Genomic DNA, 17,535 nt, shown 5'->3' on the forward strand with positions numbered 1-17,535 from the left:
GTATGAGCTGACCTGTTCGTGAATCCTTCCTCTTAAAATACATCGATGCGTGTTGGGGGTCAGGGCTGTCATCCGAAACCTTTCCTGTGTTTCTCTCCCTCTCTGTCACCCCATCTCTCCCTGGCAAGGGGGTGTTTTTAGTCTGTTGTTTTTTTTTTTCAAAACTTAAAAAAAGAGGTTAGCAAAATGACAAAATGCCATTAATCTCCTGGGTCACAAACCTGGGAAGAGCTGTGGTAATGTGATGTGTGTGTATATAGAGGCGCCGATAAAACCGGTATGCCCTTTTCGAACATCTTGGAAATCGAAACCCGCGCAGTGGATGGCACTGAGTACAAACAGAAAGGGGACTGGGGAGAAGACGTTTCACCGGGGGTGTCGTACCAGCTCGGCGTGCTCGAGCTCCCCTTCTGGGTCAGCAGCTGCTGTTGTGGCTCATGAGCATGTGGACCCCATGCTATCACACCTGCCCAAGCTGTGTGAGCGCCGTGTGTTTTGTGCTAGTAGTGTACTGTATCTGAAGGGACGGGCGAAGGTTTATTCCATGCTGGAAAGAAGAGACAACACCTGAAGAAGGCTCCACAGCGGAAGTGTTGCGTCTCTTTTCTCTTCAGCCTGGAATTAACCTATCGTTCCTTTGCAGCCTATGCATGCTGACGCAGCTCCCTGCTTGAACTTCATGTGCTGTTTCTCCCCTGTCTCCGCCCTGTGTTTCAGCTTCCTCTTTCATCGTCCCCCTGATGAGCTCCACCCGCCTCTTCCAGCGGCTCCTGAGCCTGTTCCTCTCCCTGGAGTCCACCTACCTCCTGCTCAGCACAGGGTAACCCCGTCTGTCTGCTAGTAATCCCGCCCTGCAGGGGGCACTGTGCCACCACAGGCACGACCGTCCCCACTAGCTCCTTTCAGTGCAACAAGGGGGCACTTTCTACACTTTATAAGACTGATGACGCAGAAATTGAAACAGTATATTTGTGCTTTTTCTAATTCCACAAAGGCTTTGGTTACGTTCTATCAGCCATTTTTGCTCTTGTGTAGCGCCTTGCAGTCCAGGGCATTCTCGAGACACCTTACCTAAAGTAAAGTTTTGAAAATATCATTTGTGTAAAAAATGTTCTGCAGGTCAGTCGTGTCAATTCACAGCCAGCTCAGGGTACCAGAGCTGAACACAGAGATGATTCCCTTTGTGTTCCAAGTCTTACACCTGCTGTAGACACTACTGCCTCCTGCAGTTTCTCTCCTGTAACTCTTGTCACAGGTATGAGGCTCTCTTCCCCCTGGTGCTGTCCTGGCTGATGTTTGTTTGGATTAACATTGAGCAGGAGACCATAAAGATTCAAGGACCGTCTAGCAAACTAAAGGTAACTGTGCTTCACACACTGACAGAATCTCTTCCTGTTTCTCTCTTTCTCCGTCGCAATATGGAGTGCATTTCAAATCCTAGAAAAAGTTCACATGAAAAACCGCAAGATGCTTTTGTGTATCTCGGCCCTGTTCGTTTTGATCAGCTTCTGTGCGGTGGAGTGAGAGGCTCTGGCTCTGACAGGGATCTGGCTTAGAGTATGCAGAGGAAATCACTGCTCTTGAAAGATTTCCTAACATGACTAAAGGTGATCATGGATATTTTTATTCCAGTGGTTATTAAATCATTGTAAAAGGAAGATGAGGCTTTCTGGTGCAATACAGAGCACAGTCTGGACAAGGGGGTTTTTGCAGTGCTCTCGGGCTCATCTTCATGGATTTTTCATTTCTGTTCTTTCAGCTTTCTGGCATTGATTTTTCTGAGAACATCGACATATCGAAGATCAGGCAGTTGAGGCTTGACGACATAAGAAGATCATATTTCTTTGTATCCTTCTCTCAACAGGTTCATTCTTGTTCTATCCAAATGAACCAGTAGGTGGCGGTGTTTAGAAACTTTAGTATCTGAAAGCTGCTTTTCAAGTTCAAGCTTATTGTCATTATACTCATATACAGGTATATGGTATAACGAAATGCTATTTAACTAGCTCTCAGATGATAAGTAGTACAGAAAAACAACAATACAATTGTATAATAAAAGAAAGACAGAGACAACAGGCGATGTGCAAAAAACATGCATCAACAGAATTAAATAAAAGGACAGAAAATTATGGGGAGTGAGCTTCTTGACATGTAATTAAAAATGTCTCGGACTGTATGCAAAACAAAATTACATAAATGCATGGGTCCGGTTATTGAGTTGATTGTTCTGGGTTTCCAGATCACCAGCGTACATGAGAAAATCCATTTGACTTACCTGGTTAATTGCACAACTGCAAAAACAATGACCTGCAGTGTCAGAATGGTGAAGGTCACAGGGGATAGGAATGTTTTATATTGCTTTTGAGCCCCTCGTTTCTCTTTGTGAAAGGAAAGTGAAATGAAGAGAGTTTGTTTCATGTCATACCCTCGGGACGCGGTGTGGCGTATTAACGTGTGCCGTGAAGGTCCAGATGAGGCGAGAAGTCCGTCTGGTTCTCTGTGCAGGCTCTTGCGGCGGCGAAGCGCAGGGCTACACCCTTCCAGCCGCGGCTGCTTGGCTGGCTTGTGTTACGCCACCGTTTTCCTCAGCAGTGCGTCCAGGTCTTCTTCATCATCACCGCCTTCTTCGGGACGGGGAACATAGCCTCCATCAACAGGTAAAGCTGGGATTGAGGCGGCATGTGCTGTGGCACACCGTCTCCTTGTGTAGGTAAAAACGTACAGTAAATGGCACCTCCCTGCACCACAGATCATGGAACCACCTGGCTCTGCGGGCATTCGCATTGTGTTGGGAAACTTACGTAGCTCTGTTCAATTTTGTCTGAAGCCCATTCCCTGCCGGAAAGCCGCTTATTCCTGGTGGGGCTTGCAGACTCCCAGCATCCAGCTTTGGAGACGCCGGTGAGCCTAGATAACGTACAAAATACAGTAGCTGCCAGTAAGATAAGATCACTCTTTTGGCCATATCCAATTTCTTGTATTAGGAATTTGTCTTTCCACATACCCCAACTCCCTCTCCATGAGAGACACAGACAGAGAGAGAAGCTGGGGGTCAGAGAGCAGGGTCAGCCATTTATACGGCAGCCCCGGAGCAGTTGGGGTGAAGGCCCTTGCTCAGGGGCCCAATAGAGTAGGATTCTTCTGCCGGCCGCGGGATATGAACCGGCAGCCTTCCCGCTGGGTCCGCGTCCCGCTCGGCTACCTGCCTTGTCTCGGGTGGAAATGAACACGGATCCGGAGACTTGCCTGCCCCTGGAGTCGTTTTGCTAGTTCTCCCATGTGTGCGCTCTTGAACGAAAGGAGAAATGCATTGCGCTGAATACCACCACTGAAATAGCTATTGTAGGCGTGCTTGACAAATATTTAATGAGCCTATACCATCGTCTTATTTACTGTTATTTACTGCTTTCATACATTTAAAATCTCGATCTACCTTAAGACTTTAGTAAGGGGCTTTTACAAGGGCTATAGGGTAAAATGTGACTTTACACGAATTGGATGTTACATTCACTCCTTATAACTCCTTATTCATAACAAAAAACAAACATTACATTATTTCATGGAACAAGTAAAGTTTTATTCCATGCTGAAAAGAGAAGAAAATAAACATTACAGCTGTGGAGCATTCTTCGGGTGTGGACACTCGCTGTAAAGGTTTATTTTTCCACAGCCGAAACGTTATGTTTCTTTTCTTCTCTTTTCAGCAGGGAATAAACCTTAACTTGTTTCTTTTGCAGCTAACGCAGCTCCCTACTTTAACTACATTATTTTATAACACTGTATGCTGTACTTTTAACACTCGGTTAATATATGAATCGGAAATCATGCTTTTACGCCTTACCTCTGCTGCGAACTGGCGCACAAGAAAGAAGAAAGAAAGACGCCGAATGCTACCATTACATCACCGGCACACCAAAAATAAGAAAAATAAAAATTACAAACAGGAGAAAAAAATACTCCAAAACATTCTTAGTCAGTTTTAAACACGACATGAATGGAAATTAAAAACAGAGGAGTTACAGTACTCGGGCGTAAAACTGGGGAGCGGGGTACTGGAATCATTTGTTTTGCGATACTATACCGTGTATATTTAGAATTATTCAAGCGACATGATTGTCTTGTTTTTTTTCCCCCTCACAGCTTTGACCCTGCTTCCGTCTACTGCTTTCTGACCGTGTTCAACCCCTTTGTCATGGGAGCCTTGATGATGTGGAAGGTACCAGCTCTTATTCTGCCGTGTTTTAAGTGCAGCTTCAAAAGGCACCCCGTGAGAGACTAAAGAAAGAATCGGGGGACTTCACGGGTGTGCTGGACACACTGCCTCCTAAATTGGCCTTACATTTTCGAGATGTTCTGTTTGTAGTGTATGGTAGTATACATTATTCATCTTTTTATTCGGTGGCTATTTCATCTGTAAAGTGCTTTGAGAAGCCGCCTTTAAAGGCGCTATGTAAAATAAAGTTTATTATTGTATTAATGTGCACCCATACTCGTGTATGCAAGGAGATAGGTGTTCCCTTCTGATAAAATAATAGATTGTTAACAAATGTAATCAAAGCAATTGCTCGGTAACCGCGCAAAACAGTCAGGTTTGGCATTCTGTTCCTTTCTGCCAGAGCCTCAGTTTGTGAATGTGCCACTATTATGTGTCCTCGTTTGCTAGTCTAGCTGCTATGTGATTGGCTGCAGTCAGACCAATCAGAGCTCTAGACCCACACTGCCTGCACCCCAGCAAAAAATAACCTGAAAGTTTACCGTTACACTTCTAGCCCTTTGTAGGTCACATTAGAAAAATCTATTTTTGTCGTTTGTTTTGCACCAGAGTTCTGTCGTTTGTGTCAGCCAGGCTCGTTAGATTTGCATAAAAATATTTCAAAATGTCCGATGCACAGGTGGGAGATGTCCGTTGAACCCTTGAGTCGCTCGATGTGCTTCACCCTGGAAGCTTCAGTAAAGTGCTTCACAGTACAACAGTGGGAACAAAGCTGCTTCGTACTAGAGCATCACACAAATACATTCACATCCCTTTTAAAAAAGTAATTTAATTTTATGGTGTGGCAGGTGTGTTTTCTAATGCATCTCTTGACAAAAATTCAACCTATGAAAAGCGGAAGATAATTTCCCAGGCCCTGGGAAACGGATTGGAGAATCAGCTTACTGATGTTTGTCCTTGTTTCCTTCACAGATATTGATTCCTTTTGTCATTGTGATGTGTGCATTTGAAACCATTCAAGTGTCCACACAGCTTTCTTCGAAAAGGTATCCTGCAAAATTATGTCATGCTATTGATCTGTTGCCAATAATGCATTTACTTTATTTGTTTGTTTAATATGTTCAAAGAGTAGACTGCTATACACAGTGGATGGGTTCCGGATACAGGGCATGTGCAGTGTCCTGTTGATAGGTGTGCGCTCAGGTGACATGGAAGTGCTGTAGTGGGATCTTCGGCCCAGTGTCTGTCAGCCAGCTGTTGCACAGCTGTGTGAAACGGCCTGATTGAAGAAGGGAGTGGACACGTCCCTGCGGCAAGCAGTCGCCTGCCCCCAGCAGAGCCTGTACTTTCTAATTAACTTGGAACTGGACGATAAATGTTGCTCTACAGTCTGGTATATGCGATGGCCCTTATTTATTATTGCATCTTTCAAATATGTGTGGGGAGAAGGGTTTTCGTTTTCGTGTTAGAAACGTTGCAGGGATGTTTTCTTGTTACTACCTTGTGAATCCAAGTATCCAGTAACACCTTTGGGCATGAAGGGAATTTATTTAGATGTTAAATGTCCCACCCTCTTACACATCTTGTTTTGCCCTGATCGCCAGCAGGTTGGATTTACTGGATATTGCTCTGTTGTGAAGACACTGAAATGACACTTCAGATAGTTCCTTTTATTGATGGGTTTATTTCTGCTTTATTTTTCAGCCTGTTTCTTATTGTCCTTGTTATCTCAGACATAATGGCACTGGTAAGTTGCAGGTATTGTGAAAGATGATAATTTTGATACATTTTTATACAAATACAGTATACCAATACATTCTGGATTATGCCACGTCAGCATCATTGAGCGTGAAACAAACTGCCTCAAAAAACAGAACACAAGAAAACTCTTATTTGCAAACAGTAAAATAAGTACGCAGCCGTGGTATTAAAATTGGTACCCTGGTTTCTTTCAAGAAATGGCGGGATGAGATCCTGTAATCAGTTAGCTGCTAATTGAAGTAGACTGAATTGCCTCTGCTCATTTGTAACTATTCTGTTCCTACAAACAGTGACTGAGTAAGTGAAGGTGGATTACATGTGTAATTAGGCCTACTAACAATGCAAAGACTGTCGAGTGGATTCATGTTTTGCAAACAATGTAATTTGAATACAAACACCACAGGATGTAACTTATTTACGGTACACAACTGGGAAACTGTGTAAAAAGAAAACGCTTTAAGGGAGAGAGCCTGAGGCAGCACTCTAGTATCTTTCTGAAAACTGAAAGAGCTCCTCATTGTCGGTGAAAACACTGCGCATCGGTCCTGCTGTGATTGAAGTGCACAGGACAGTACCTCCTTTTGCACACATGCAGCATGAGGATTCTCTTCCGGTGTTGATATGTGAGTGGAAAAAGATGGTCTGTTTCACGGTGTAAAGTTAAATAATTCTGTTTAAACACAGCAGGAGCTGCAGATTCTTAACCAGGCTACAATGAGATAAGGGTATAAGTTTTCAGGTGAACAAGAGAAGGTTTATTCCCTGCTGAAAGGAGAAAGAGACATTTCAGCCGTGGAGCCTTCTTCAGCTGTGAGAAAGGGGGAGGGGGGATCCTCGATTAATTTGCAGGTTTCGACTTCACCTCTCTCGACTTTACCCGAGTGCCTACTCTGGCTCTCCCTGCTCCCGCCTCCTCTATCCTCCCAGCGGTTGTTCTCCTATATGTTATGCTATATAAGCTGCTGACCTCCCTGTCTTGCTCACACCCGAAGAAGACTCAGCTGAAATGTTGCGTTTTCTCTCCTCTCTTTTCAGCATAGGATAAACCTTTACTCGTTCCTTTGCAGCCTAAGCATGCTGACTCAGCCCCCCACCTGAACTAATTTTTCAGATGTTGTAGGAAAATCTTAAAGCAACCCTGACTCTGAAATTAAATCAATGGAATTGTTTCTTGAAGACAAAGAGAACCAAAAATGGTATAATGGACCAGTGACAAGTCATTTTGAAAACCATAGCAAAAGATTGTACTGGAATACAAGCAGATTTAATTAAATTTCTGGCCATTTCTTTCACAGCACTTTTTTTTCCTGGTTAAAGATTATGGAAGTTGGCTAGATATTGGTACCAGGTAAGCAAATTGTTTATTTTCAGAATAATGTAATGTTGTTTTACAGTTCATTAACTTTACAGGATATAGACTCATTTTCAGTAATCTTAATAGCAGGCTATGCTTTCCTGACAATTGGGTTAATCATTTGTGATACTGTGTGTCTATCTAGGACATAACCACCTAAACAGGAAAGTACAACTGAAATTGAATTAACCCAGAGCTGTTGATTGTTAAAATCGTTGAGTTTACTGGATGTGGTAGTCCTTCAAATAAACTTTGTGCCATGCAAGGGAAAAACAGTGAAAAATAATTATACTCTCCAGACTGCTAGTGAGTCACCCCAATGCCAGGGCTGCCCTGAAATGCAGATGTCACAGCCTTAATGGTAGCTGCTGTGTCAAGTCTGGGCTGCAGAAAATAGATCTTAATTTTTTTTTTAATGAATCCATTAGTTGAAAAAAAATCTGATGTTTTGGAACTAACTTTTGCTTTTAAAAAGTAAAGCACTGTATACTGTGTAAACAGTCATAGTCCCTTGAAAAAGTTCCTATTATTGCTATGATTTTCTGCATATTTGCACTTTTGTCACAGTGAATTTGGCCAGGTCTTCTTGTGGATTGTAGCAGTAAATACAGGAGATTCTGAGAGGAAAAAAAAGTTTTTGCCCCGTTTGTGATCTCAACCTATTTAAAGGGATAATTCAGGTCAGCTAACAATCAGACCTCATCAAGGCCAGCCCTGCCCAGTATAAATCTGACTAACTTTGGCACAGAGGTACATCATGCTGCGATCAAAAGAGCTTTCTGAACACCTGTGTCCAGAGCTCAGGAAGGCAGTGCCTTTCATAGCTGTGTGGACATGTGCCTTCTTTCCTCCCTCACAAACACCAGGGCCACAGCGGTTAACCTGGGGTAGAATAACAATTTGTAAGGGTCTTGTTTAAAAGAAATTTAAACGCGCTGAATAACGTCGGCATTTGCAAATTTAAAGAGTGCTGCACAATGCAGTTTCCTACATTTAAAGAAACTAATGGCTTCTTTTCCTGTTGCAGTATCAGTCATTATGTCATTGTGATGTCCATGACTATCTTCTTGCTGGTCCTGAGTGTCCTGGCCCAAGTCCTGACTTCGAAGAGAATTTATCTGGATAGAAGAATGAAGCTACACTTCACATGAGGGATCTGTGAGATTGCTGAGGACACACAGCAGAAACGTGGCTCGTAAGGAGGACATCTCTCTAGAGTCTAAACAATCCTGCAGTGGATTCTTGTGATTTTACATGTAATCTCATTGTAGTGCTGTATCCCATTAACACTGCAGTCATTGGTGTACTCCTGTATCTTTTAGCTTAGAAATGTTGAATCTGGGTGACGTGGGTTGGGGCTGTATTGCTCATTTCCCTTAACAAATATCCTATAGTCCCTTATACATTCATGAGTACGCCGCTTCAGTGTTAGAATAAGAGCTGGCATTTCCTTCACTTACAAGGCAGGGAATTGGCTGGCTGGGTGCCTTTTCTATCACATTAATTGAAACTGAAATGTTTACTTATTAAACCAATGAAGTTTAACTTCCTTTACTAATACACAGAATACTATGTGCTACCCATGGTTACAGAATGTACTGTAATGTTTCTTATCTTTTTAGTACCATCAAACAGGGCTGCAGGGCCAGTGACCAGCGACCAGCGGTGTGTTTAGTGTTTTATCTCCCAATCTTCATTTGGGGTGGGAAGTACTTCTTAATGTCACAAATGAGAGCAAAACATCTGCAGGGGACAGAACTGTAAAATGATTGTTTTGGGAAATATTTTCTCATTACATTTAATTTTCCCACTGTCCAAAGTTATCCCAAGAGCAGGGAGGGCGTTTTCAGGTTCTGGTTTACAGTATTTACTCAGGGAAAAGAACAGAACAAGACCGTTGGTCTGAGCAGGGAGAAATGGACAGTTCCATCACCAGCACTGTCCTTCTGTACACTGCTGACTGCTTAAAGTTTCCATTATTTAAAATCTGTATTTATTGTGAATTCTGTACATTACCATTAGCTGTCCCCTTGGTACAGTAGCATTAGAGATCAGGGTAGGGACTGAGGAGTGACGCACTGTAGTGGTTCAGTGAAGAAACCCACCTGCTGTGAATGCAGGTGACACATTGGATTAGCTGTTCAGAAGAGCTATCTAAAGGGATTTTGGCTTTCAGAAACATGGATATTTATTTGTCTGTGGCACCAAATTATTTATGTATGTTGTCATTTTTCTGTAGAGGTACTAAAATGAAAAATGTTCAAGGAAGTGTGTACCTTAGTTTCACAAACTGAGCATCAAAAGAAACTTGAGACTTAAAACTGCAACAAATTCACAATTTATCAAAAAAAAACTCAAACACACACACCTAAAGAGAAGAATCTGCAGGTGAAAAACATTCTCCTTTCAGTTTTTCATTATGAAATCAGCCTTTACTTGCTCTTCCACACAGAGAAATGCTTCTTTTTTATTTTTAACTTATTTATTGATTAAATGGTTTTAAAGTAAAATATACATAGAATGTTTAGCTTTTTCTTTTATCTCTGCTTTTAGTTTATAATTGCATGTTTTTAGAACTTTTACATTGTGGGGTTTTATACAGAAATACAGTATATTAACTTTGTCAAATCTATATTACAGAAAAACAGTCTAAACTGAAATATTTTATTTCAGAAAGTGAAATCAGGATTTAACGTATACATACATTTTATCCAGGTTAACCAATATTTGCAAAATCTTCCTAAGGTAATGTTTCTTTTGATGCTGAGGATATTTGGACTATACCAGTTGTGGATAGATATCTGCGCAATAATTTACTTCTTTCACCTGTCTTTAATTTTTAAAAATGTTTTAACAGTTGTTTAATTTTTTACATGGGCATGCATGAAAAGCAAATTAAAGTGGAACTTGAAACCTAAATTCTTTCTTAGTATTTTTACCTTAAAGCGAAGATTTTACTGGATCTCGACTATTAATTCTCACCCAGCTTTGTCACACAGAATACAGAATTGTTTTTCGTTTAAGTGACCCACGTGTGCTGGCCATTCAAGGCCTCTAATGATATTTTTCTGAAGAAGCTCCTCCAGTGGGTTAGGCGTGTGTTGTTCTGTTCCTGAAATATCTAGGAACATTCCTGTCACGTGAGCTTGCTCTTCAGGACAGAGGTTAGGCCATCTGAGCACCGGAGTTCATGTGAATGTGCTGCCCGTCAGTAAACGGGACCAGAGCACACAGTGAATGGGGCGAACTTGCAAGCGCCGCAGAGGGTTTCCTGTCCCAGAACTGAACCCAGGCGTTAAGTGGGAGGTGGCAGCAGTCCAAGCTACAGTGCCACACTCGTGAATACCACTCGCCTTAGAACCGGCCACATGCCATGCTTTCGACCACCGAGGAAGTGAGCTCGTTTAATTGACCTGATTGTCTACTGGGTACATTTGGTGGCAGTTTCTTTCTGTACAGGGATGATATTTGAACATAGTTTTTAGAGTGCTTACCAAATCATGTGGTGCTGACGCTCACTTTGCTCACGTCTTTAGATACATAGTTTTAATAAGGATGAGGTGACCTGCAAAGCACTGCGGAAATAATAATACTTAATAACAATAATTGCTTACACTTATAGAGTGCTTTTCTGGACACTCCACTCAAAGCGCTGTACAGGTCATGGGGATCCCCTCCACCACCACCAGTGTGCAGCCCCACCTGGATGATGCTCCAGTCCGCTCCCCACACACCAGCTCTCAGTGGGGAGGAGAGCAGTGATGAAGTCAGTTCAGAGATGGGATTATTAGGAGGCCATGATTGGTAAGGGCTAGGAGGAAATTTCATTGGGGTGACACCCCTGCTCTTTGAGAAACACCCTGGGATTTTTAATGAGCACAGAGAGGAACTTGATTTTACTTCTCATCAGGAGGACGGCGGCTTTTTACAGTCTAGTGTCCCCGTCACCATACTGGGACATTAGGACTCACATAGACAGACAGCCCCCTACTGGCCCCTTTAACACCACTTCCAGCAGCAGCCTTAGCTTTTCCCAGGAGGTCTCCCATCCAGGTACTGACCAGGCTCACACCTGCTGAGCTCTAGTGGGGGGTTGGTTGTAAGCGGCAGGGTAATATATGTAGCTGCTGGAACCCAAAATTCATTTCACTCCCTCTGCTCTTCTCTGAGCATGCTCCTTTTCTAGCTCAGCCAGTAGGAAGTCCCCTCTCTTCAGCTGTTTTAACCTGTATCCTCCCGCCCCGACTACTTGAAGGCAAGTCAGATTGTCTTTTTCTTTTGAAATGGAAAGAAAAGGCTTTGAGATTTGGTGAAGCTACTATATACAGTAGATTTAACAGTCAACAAAACGGCAGGGAGTTTGCTGTACTGGCTCCTGTGTTCTTTTTCCTCTTTCATACCATCCCATTAGAGAATAAGTGACATTTCTATGGTGAGGGAAAGCAGGGCCCCATCCTATTCCCCTTTAGTTATTCAGCTGCCCCTCTCTAAACCTCGCATGCCTGATCAGGGTAGGGACTGAGGAGTGACGCACTGTAGTGGTTCAGTGAAGAAACGCACCTGCTGTGAATGCAGGTGAATGCAGGGCCCCATCCTATTCCCCTTTAGTTATTCAGCTGCCCCTCTCTAGACCTAGCACGCCTGAACGCTCACGTCTAACGTCTCCACCCCCGTCCTCCGCCCCTCCCCCTCTTTCTGCGTCCCAGTTCCCCCTGGATGAGCGAGGCCGCGGCCCCTCCTGGACAGGCCAACACAGTGGGAGTTGCACTCCTCTGCTTCCCAGCTGCTGGAGAAAGTTGGTCTCTCGCTAATTCTCCGGAGGGCGCAGCTCCGGGCTCCCAGATGCCGCCGGACCAGCCGACCCCCAGGGTCTACGATCGTGCTATCCACACTGGGCGTTCTCAGTGCGGCGCTGTCCTCTACTAGCCCTGCCCACTCTTATTTACTGTACATGAATGCAATCAAGAGTACAACCCCGTGACTCTGCAGTGAAGTTTCAATTTTTCTGCAATTGCTCTTGAGGTGTGCCGAAAGTCCAGTTTTCCTGGAAGTGACACAAGATTCACACCTATAGCGCCTACACAGTCCACTCCTGGTGTGTACGCACTGCGGCTGCTTCAACAATTGCCCACAGTCTGATCTGGCAAGTGGTCACTTTTCCCACGATCTAAACCTTTATAACTGCTTCCTGAAAGTCGTTCACTTCCTCTTGCAGAAAAGGCACTTGTGGTAAATGGTCGTTTGCAAATTCTCACCCGATTCTCTGACAGCGCACTCCTTTGGATATCTAAAATCCGTGATCCACCTGTACCTTGTGTGGCTCCTTTGGACCATTTTTAAGTATAAAGTCACAATTTTACAGTAGTCCTTTTCCTCAGTTATTCAGCTGACCTGCTAGGCAAATGTAATCAGTTGCAGTCAGTTTCTGTCATGTCAGCCAATGTCCATTATGAATTCCAGTCAAGAATATATAGCACCATTATTACTAGCTAACTGTAAATTAAAAACAGTCTCACCACATTATTTTTTTAAATGTGTTGTAGTATCATTTCAGCACATAGAATAAAATGGCAAAATGGTGTTAATTATCATAATCACAGTAATGTGTTTTTTAAATAAAGGATTCGGGAGTCTTATTGGGGCACACCACAGAGAAAAACCTGCAGCATGACACCTCCTCAGTGGAGTGTGGCATAGTGTCCTGCAGGTTCACTAGAAAAGCAGTGCAGCAGCTCACATCTGAGTAACTCAGGTTTTTACTTTCTTGTCCAGACACTCAAGACATGATTCTTAGTTTTAGCTATAAAACAGCCTAGTGCTGCCCAATTCATTGAATTAGAATAAATGGTTTAATGGTTGAAAATATTAACTCTTCATTCTATCTAATAAATTATTTTGACAAGAATGGTGTGTACCTAAGCAAAACTAAACAGAGCTTTTGTTTTTCTTTAGTCAGTTCTTTTTTTCTGTAGATTTCTATCTTTTGTCTATGCTGTTTCTTCTGAAACAAAGCTCTTTCTTCAGTTCGAAGGCCCCAATATTGCAACATGAGTGTTTCTCTGACTGGTGAAAAATTGCACACCACTTCCTGTCTCCTGACAAGGACATCCCAATGCTCAGGTTGTACTTCTATATTGCTGAATTTCATTGTGAATGTTTAGAGAAAAATATTCTATCTCTCTGCCTACCTGTCTCGCTGTCTGTTTTAGCTGATTGATGTGTTAAAGCAACTATAATTTATCCTTATACTGTCATTTATCCCAGAAGTAGGGGGCTGGGTTACTAATTATCAACACTGATAACATCTGCACAGCATGTGTGTGGAAGGAGACTGGAGCAGCTAGAAAAAGCCCATGGGAACAGCAAACTCCCAACAGACCTCCCAGTTCTGGATTTTACCAATTCAAAGAACTTTGAAATCACAGCATGTGGCCATCCAGACACCTGGTCCTCTTACCTCACTAGAGTATTCTTCCAGTGTCTTAGCAACCACAGCTGCCCTGGCTGATTAAGGACGAGCCGCAGCTGTAGGGCCCTTGAAGACACACTGAGCTGCTCCCCAGAGGGACGAGCAGACCCCGCAAGGGGAGGACCTTCCAGGGACCGTCTCGCAGGGGGAGTGTGGATAGAGAGCTCTTGCTTCTTTTTCTTTTCTCCTGTCCCGCGGTGTATCACCCACCGGGGCAGGTTGAGTTTATTTTGTTTTGGAGTTGCGCTCCTTTTCTTCCAGTGCCAGTCCAAGCTGGGTACCGCTGTCCCAAGCGGTTCTTTTTTTCCCCATGCTGGAACCCGCTAGACAGGGACAGTCAGGCCTGGACTCCACTGTACATAGCGGCGCATTTTCATTGTCCTTTTGTTTTTTTTTTCCCTTTTTTTGCCGTTTTCTCCAACTTCGCACCAGTGCCTCCGCCCCCTCAGACAGGGCATCGACTTCTGCCAGTGCTCACCGTTTGGCTTTTCCCCATCTCCCCACTGTTACGGAACATGTGCTATGATTGTATTCACTTGCATTTTTTATTTTTAAATTTGATGTTACAAAGCTGATCATTTGAAACTGTTGAGACTAGAAAAAGAGAACAAGGAATAGATGCTATTGCAAGGCACTGTCAATGTTTTTAAAGAGTTTCTTTCAGAAAACAACTTAGGAGTAGTTTGGAAGGGTGACAGAAGTGCCAGGTATCAGAATACGTTACTAACTGTAAACTATAAATCAAGAGGAACTTGATTAAAATCAATTCAACACTAAGATAGAACAACAGCTTCTAAGATATTAAATTTATCTTTAACAATTTATCTTTAACACTTTAATTCACTTAAGCTATGATGTCCAATGAGCAAAGGCAGTAGCACTTAACAAGAAACAAGGGCAAGTCCCAGGAGGTAATACCCTGTAAAGCAGTGTGCTGTTTCTACAGCTGGAGCTGTAGAAGTCTGTACTAATCCACAATAACACAATGGTAAGGATCTGTTGATTTCAAACTGGTGCTGCTATATCTGCAGTAGTATCTCATGGTTTCTGTGCATTTTGTTTTACGAAATGGAATCTGGGCACTTGGTCAGGTATGTAACATCGATGCAGCCTTCCCAAGAGGTTTAAAAAAATGCATCCCATCAGGCTTGTCACTCCAGCTTGTCACCCCAACAGAGAAGAAGACAAACTCGAGTAAAAGAATTGTGTCCTTTTAATTGGTTATGTTAACATTTTTCTGTAATAGAAATACTAATTTTATTCCAAATTCTCTAAATTTTTCTGATGTTTTTTAAATCTTTAGCCTAATATTTCAAAACCTCTGCCACAAAACACTTTACCTGTATCATTATTCCGTGTCTGACGGACTCGAGGTAGAATTTAGTGTCAAACATAAAAAGCAAACAAACATATGTTCACAAATTGGACATTGAAAACTCATACATTTAAATTAGTGTACCAACTGAGTAGGAACATAGAGATGTTAATACTGTACTGAACTGCAAAATGAAAAGGCACACCAAAGTAGGGTGGAGAGGCTCCACAGCTGAAATGTTCTGCTTGTTCTTTTTCTTTTAAGTGAAGCCTCTACTTGTTCCCAGATAAACACACACACACACACACACACACACACACACACACAAAATAGCTGCTTGTTTGTAAGGATATTGAAGGAGACAGAAGAATAGCTTGGTGTAATTTTACTGGTGTACTTTCATGTGCATAATTCCTGTCTGTGTGTACTGAAGTATGTAAGCAATACTAAGCTGCCTTACTAGATGTCTGGAATGTTCTGCTTTTTTGGTAATGTTCATTAATTAAACATTAACTTTCATCAAACATTTAAAATCACTCATTGACTGTTTAATCTGTTTACAGAGCATGAAACTTCATAGTAACCTTGATCAGGTTTAAATGTTTTGGAACAAGTTTTCCTCCTTCCGTAACAACCTCCACATTTCAAAGTACGCTTCATGACCATATGTAAATAAAATTAATGGATTGTTCATTTTGTAAAGGGTAGTTTTACCCTACAAAATTAAATAAAATGCAGAATAATACTTAGAACTTTGAAATAATGTTTTAGATAGTGCCTTCCACAAGCAAAATGGCAAAGCACTTCACAGGACAATGCAGACAGATGCAATATAAACTGACTTAAGATGACACTATTTGGTCAGCAATCCAAACAAACATGAATATGTTAATAAAATCCCACATTTAAAAGTATGCAGTAGAAACAGTTTCACAGTCTGTTATCACCTCAAGAGATCATTCCATTGCCTAGGTGCAAAAATAACCCAAGCCTGGGTTTTCTCTCTTTCTCAGTATTAACCAACAGCCCAATCAGTGCCCTACATCTTCTCTCCACACCTACAGATGCAGCCATTCAAAACAAGCGGGCGATACCGCATTATTTTGCAATGCGCTTCTCGCGGTGTAACACAAGTTATCCTATATTCTCCTATAGTACCGCATGATACCACGTTACTGCAAGTAAAATAATAGTATCCAGAATTTCTGCAAGGTGGAGCTTATAAAGCTCAACCTCCCATGTTTGAAACTGTCGCCATCAAAGTCTTTACCGAAGATATTACTAATAGGATTTATAATGAATGACCTTGGACAAGCTGTAAACTCAAAGTATTGCCCTGCTCCACATTTGTTTTTCATTGACCGTCTTTGTAAAAGTAACACCACAGCATTTTGTTGATCCAATCATGCATCTGTTTCCGATCATGCAAAGTACAGTAATTTTTGAGAATCTCTGATTCACCATGCCTTTCACATGCTCATAAAAGATATTGATTTAGGAACAAACATATTACTATATGCAAAACTGTACTGTATACAGTATGTATAGTTAATGTCTTTACTGTGCCCGTTTAAGTATTGAATATTCATACGGAATTTTACCACTGAAGGGAAATCTTAGTAGCCGAGCATAGAAAGAATAGGAGCATAACGCGTGTGAAGACCATAAACCATATTCATTTTGGAACATAAACATACAGTATTACAGTATGTAAACTGTATATGGCTGGTCTTGGTACTTTAAAGAAAAAATAAACACCAGTATTCCATTTCTCCCTTAACATTTTAAGCATTGAAGTCTTTAACCAACGTGAAATAATGTGTGTTAAAAAGTGGTAGTTTTAAGCGTTTCTGCGAAAACGCTCGATTCCGGAGCAAACAAGCTTACTTTTAGAATTTGATTAATAGGGAATATAATATGTTATCACATATCTAAAGAAATTAATAACGATATAATTATATTCATGTACTACAACACAATTGTACACGCTGTACAATGTCTGTTGATACTGTTCGTGTAGGGCTTTTTTCACCACTCATCATGTGAACTTGCAAGTGGCGCTGTGGTCTAGGTGCCGCACTTGTAAACGAGAGGTTGGCTGTTCAAATCCAGCCAGCGCCATGACTTTTCTTTTAACAAATATTTCTGTAAAAAAATAAAATAGCAATATTATGGATAATTGACTTTTTATATTTCTAAATATCACACGTTTGAATCCAAGTCATTTTTTAATAACAATAGTCACCTTCTTTCCTTCTGACAATGGTTCCTGCTTCTGCCGTGTGGGAATCCCTTCAGATCTCCCTTCAGATTTAAAAGGTTATTAATAATATCTTCGGTGTCGCATCTTTCCAGTTTAGCTGATCTTTTGCTGCCCATGCATGCTTACACAGCTCAATGGGTAAACTATCACAAAGCTTTAG

The 17,535-nt window shown here is 42.0% G+C and overlaps 1 protein-coding gene and 1 long non-coding RNA gene across 9 annotated transcripts in view; one reads left to right on the top strand and one right to left on the bottom strand.

Moving 5' to 3' along the window:
* The window catches only part of pign (phosphatidylinositol glycan anchor biosynthesis, class N), a 23,981-nt gene extending 13,734 nt beyond the window's left edge, over positions 1 to 10,247 (top strand). For 3 of the 4 annotated variants that reach the window (XM_088644201.1, XM_088644202.1, XM_088644204.1), the window contains 9 exons: positions 718 to 820; positions 1,256 to 1,358; positions 1,760 to 1,846; positions 2,602 to 2,657; positions 4,141 to 4,216; positions 5,186 to 5,259; positions 5,918 to 5,960; positions 7,270 to 7,322; positions 8,356 to 10,247. In XM_088644201.1, the coding sequence (XP_088500327.1) occupies positions 718 to 820; positions 1,256 to 1,358; positions 1,760 to 1,846; positions 2,602 to 2,657; positions 4,141 to 4,216; positions 5,186 to 5,259; positions 5,918 to 5,960; positions 7,270 to 7,322; positions 8,356 to 8,479 (719 nt within the window). In that variant the 3' untranslated portion in view covers positions 8,480 to 10,247. The remainder of the gene's footprint in view (positions 1 to 717; positions 821 to 1,255; positions 1,359 to 1,759; positions 1,847 to 2,601; positions 2,658 to 4,140; positions 4,217 to 5,185; positions 5,260 to 5,917; positions 5,961 to 7,269; positions 7,323 to 8,355) is intronic. The other variant, XM_088644203.1, reaches the window with a different exon arrangement.
* Positions 1 to 17,535, bottom strand: part of LOC148657661 (uncharacterized) — a 98,818-nt gene that overhangs the window by 951 nt on the left and 80,332 nt on the right. The window contains exons 4-5 of one of the 5 annotated variants that reach the window (XR_015941035.1): positions 17,358 to 17,416; positions 13 to 3,288 (exon numbers count right to left, since the gene is read on the bottom strand). This is a non-coding gene — a long non-coding RNA (uncharacterized LOC148657661). Of the gene's footprint in view, positions 1 to 12; positions 17,417 to 17,535 lie in introns of all 5 variants that reach the window. The other 4 variants (XR_015941032.1, XR_015941033.1, XR_015941034.1 and 1 more) reach the window with 4 other exon arrangements.

Source organism: Lepisosteus platostomus, chromosome 8, assembly GCF_059453375.1.
Source record: "Lepisosteus platostomus isolate fLepPlt1 chromosome 8, fLepPlt1.hap1, whole genome shotgun sequence".
NCBI lineage: Eukaryota > Metazoa > Chordata > Actinopteri > Semionotiformes > Lepisosteidae > Lepisosteus > Lepisosteus platostomus.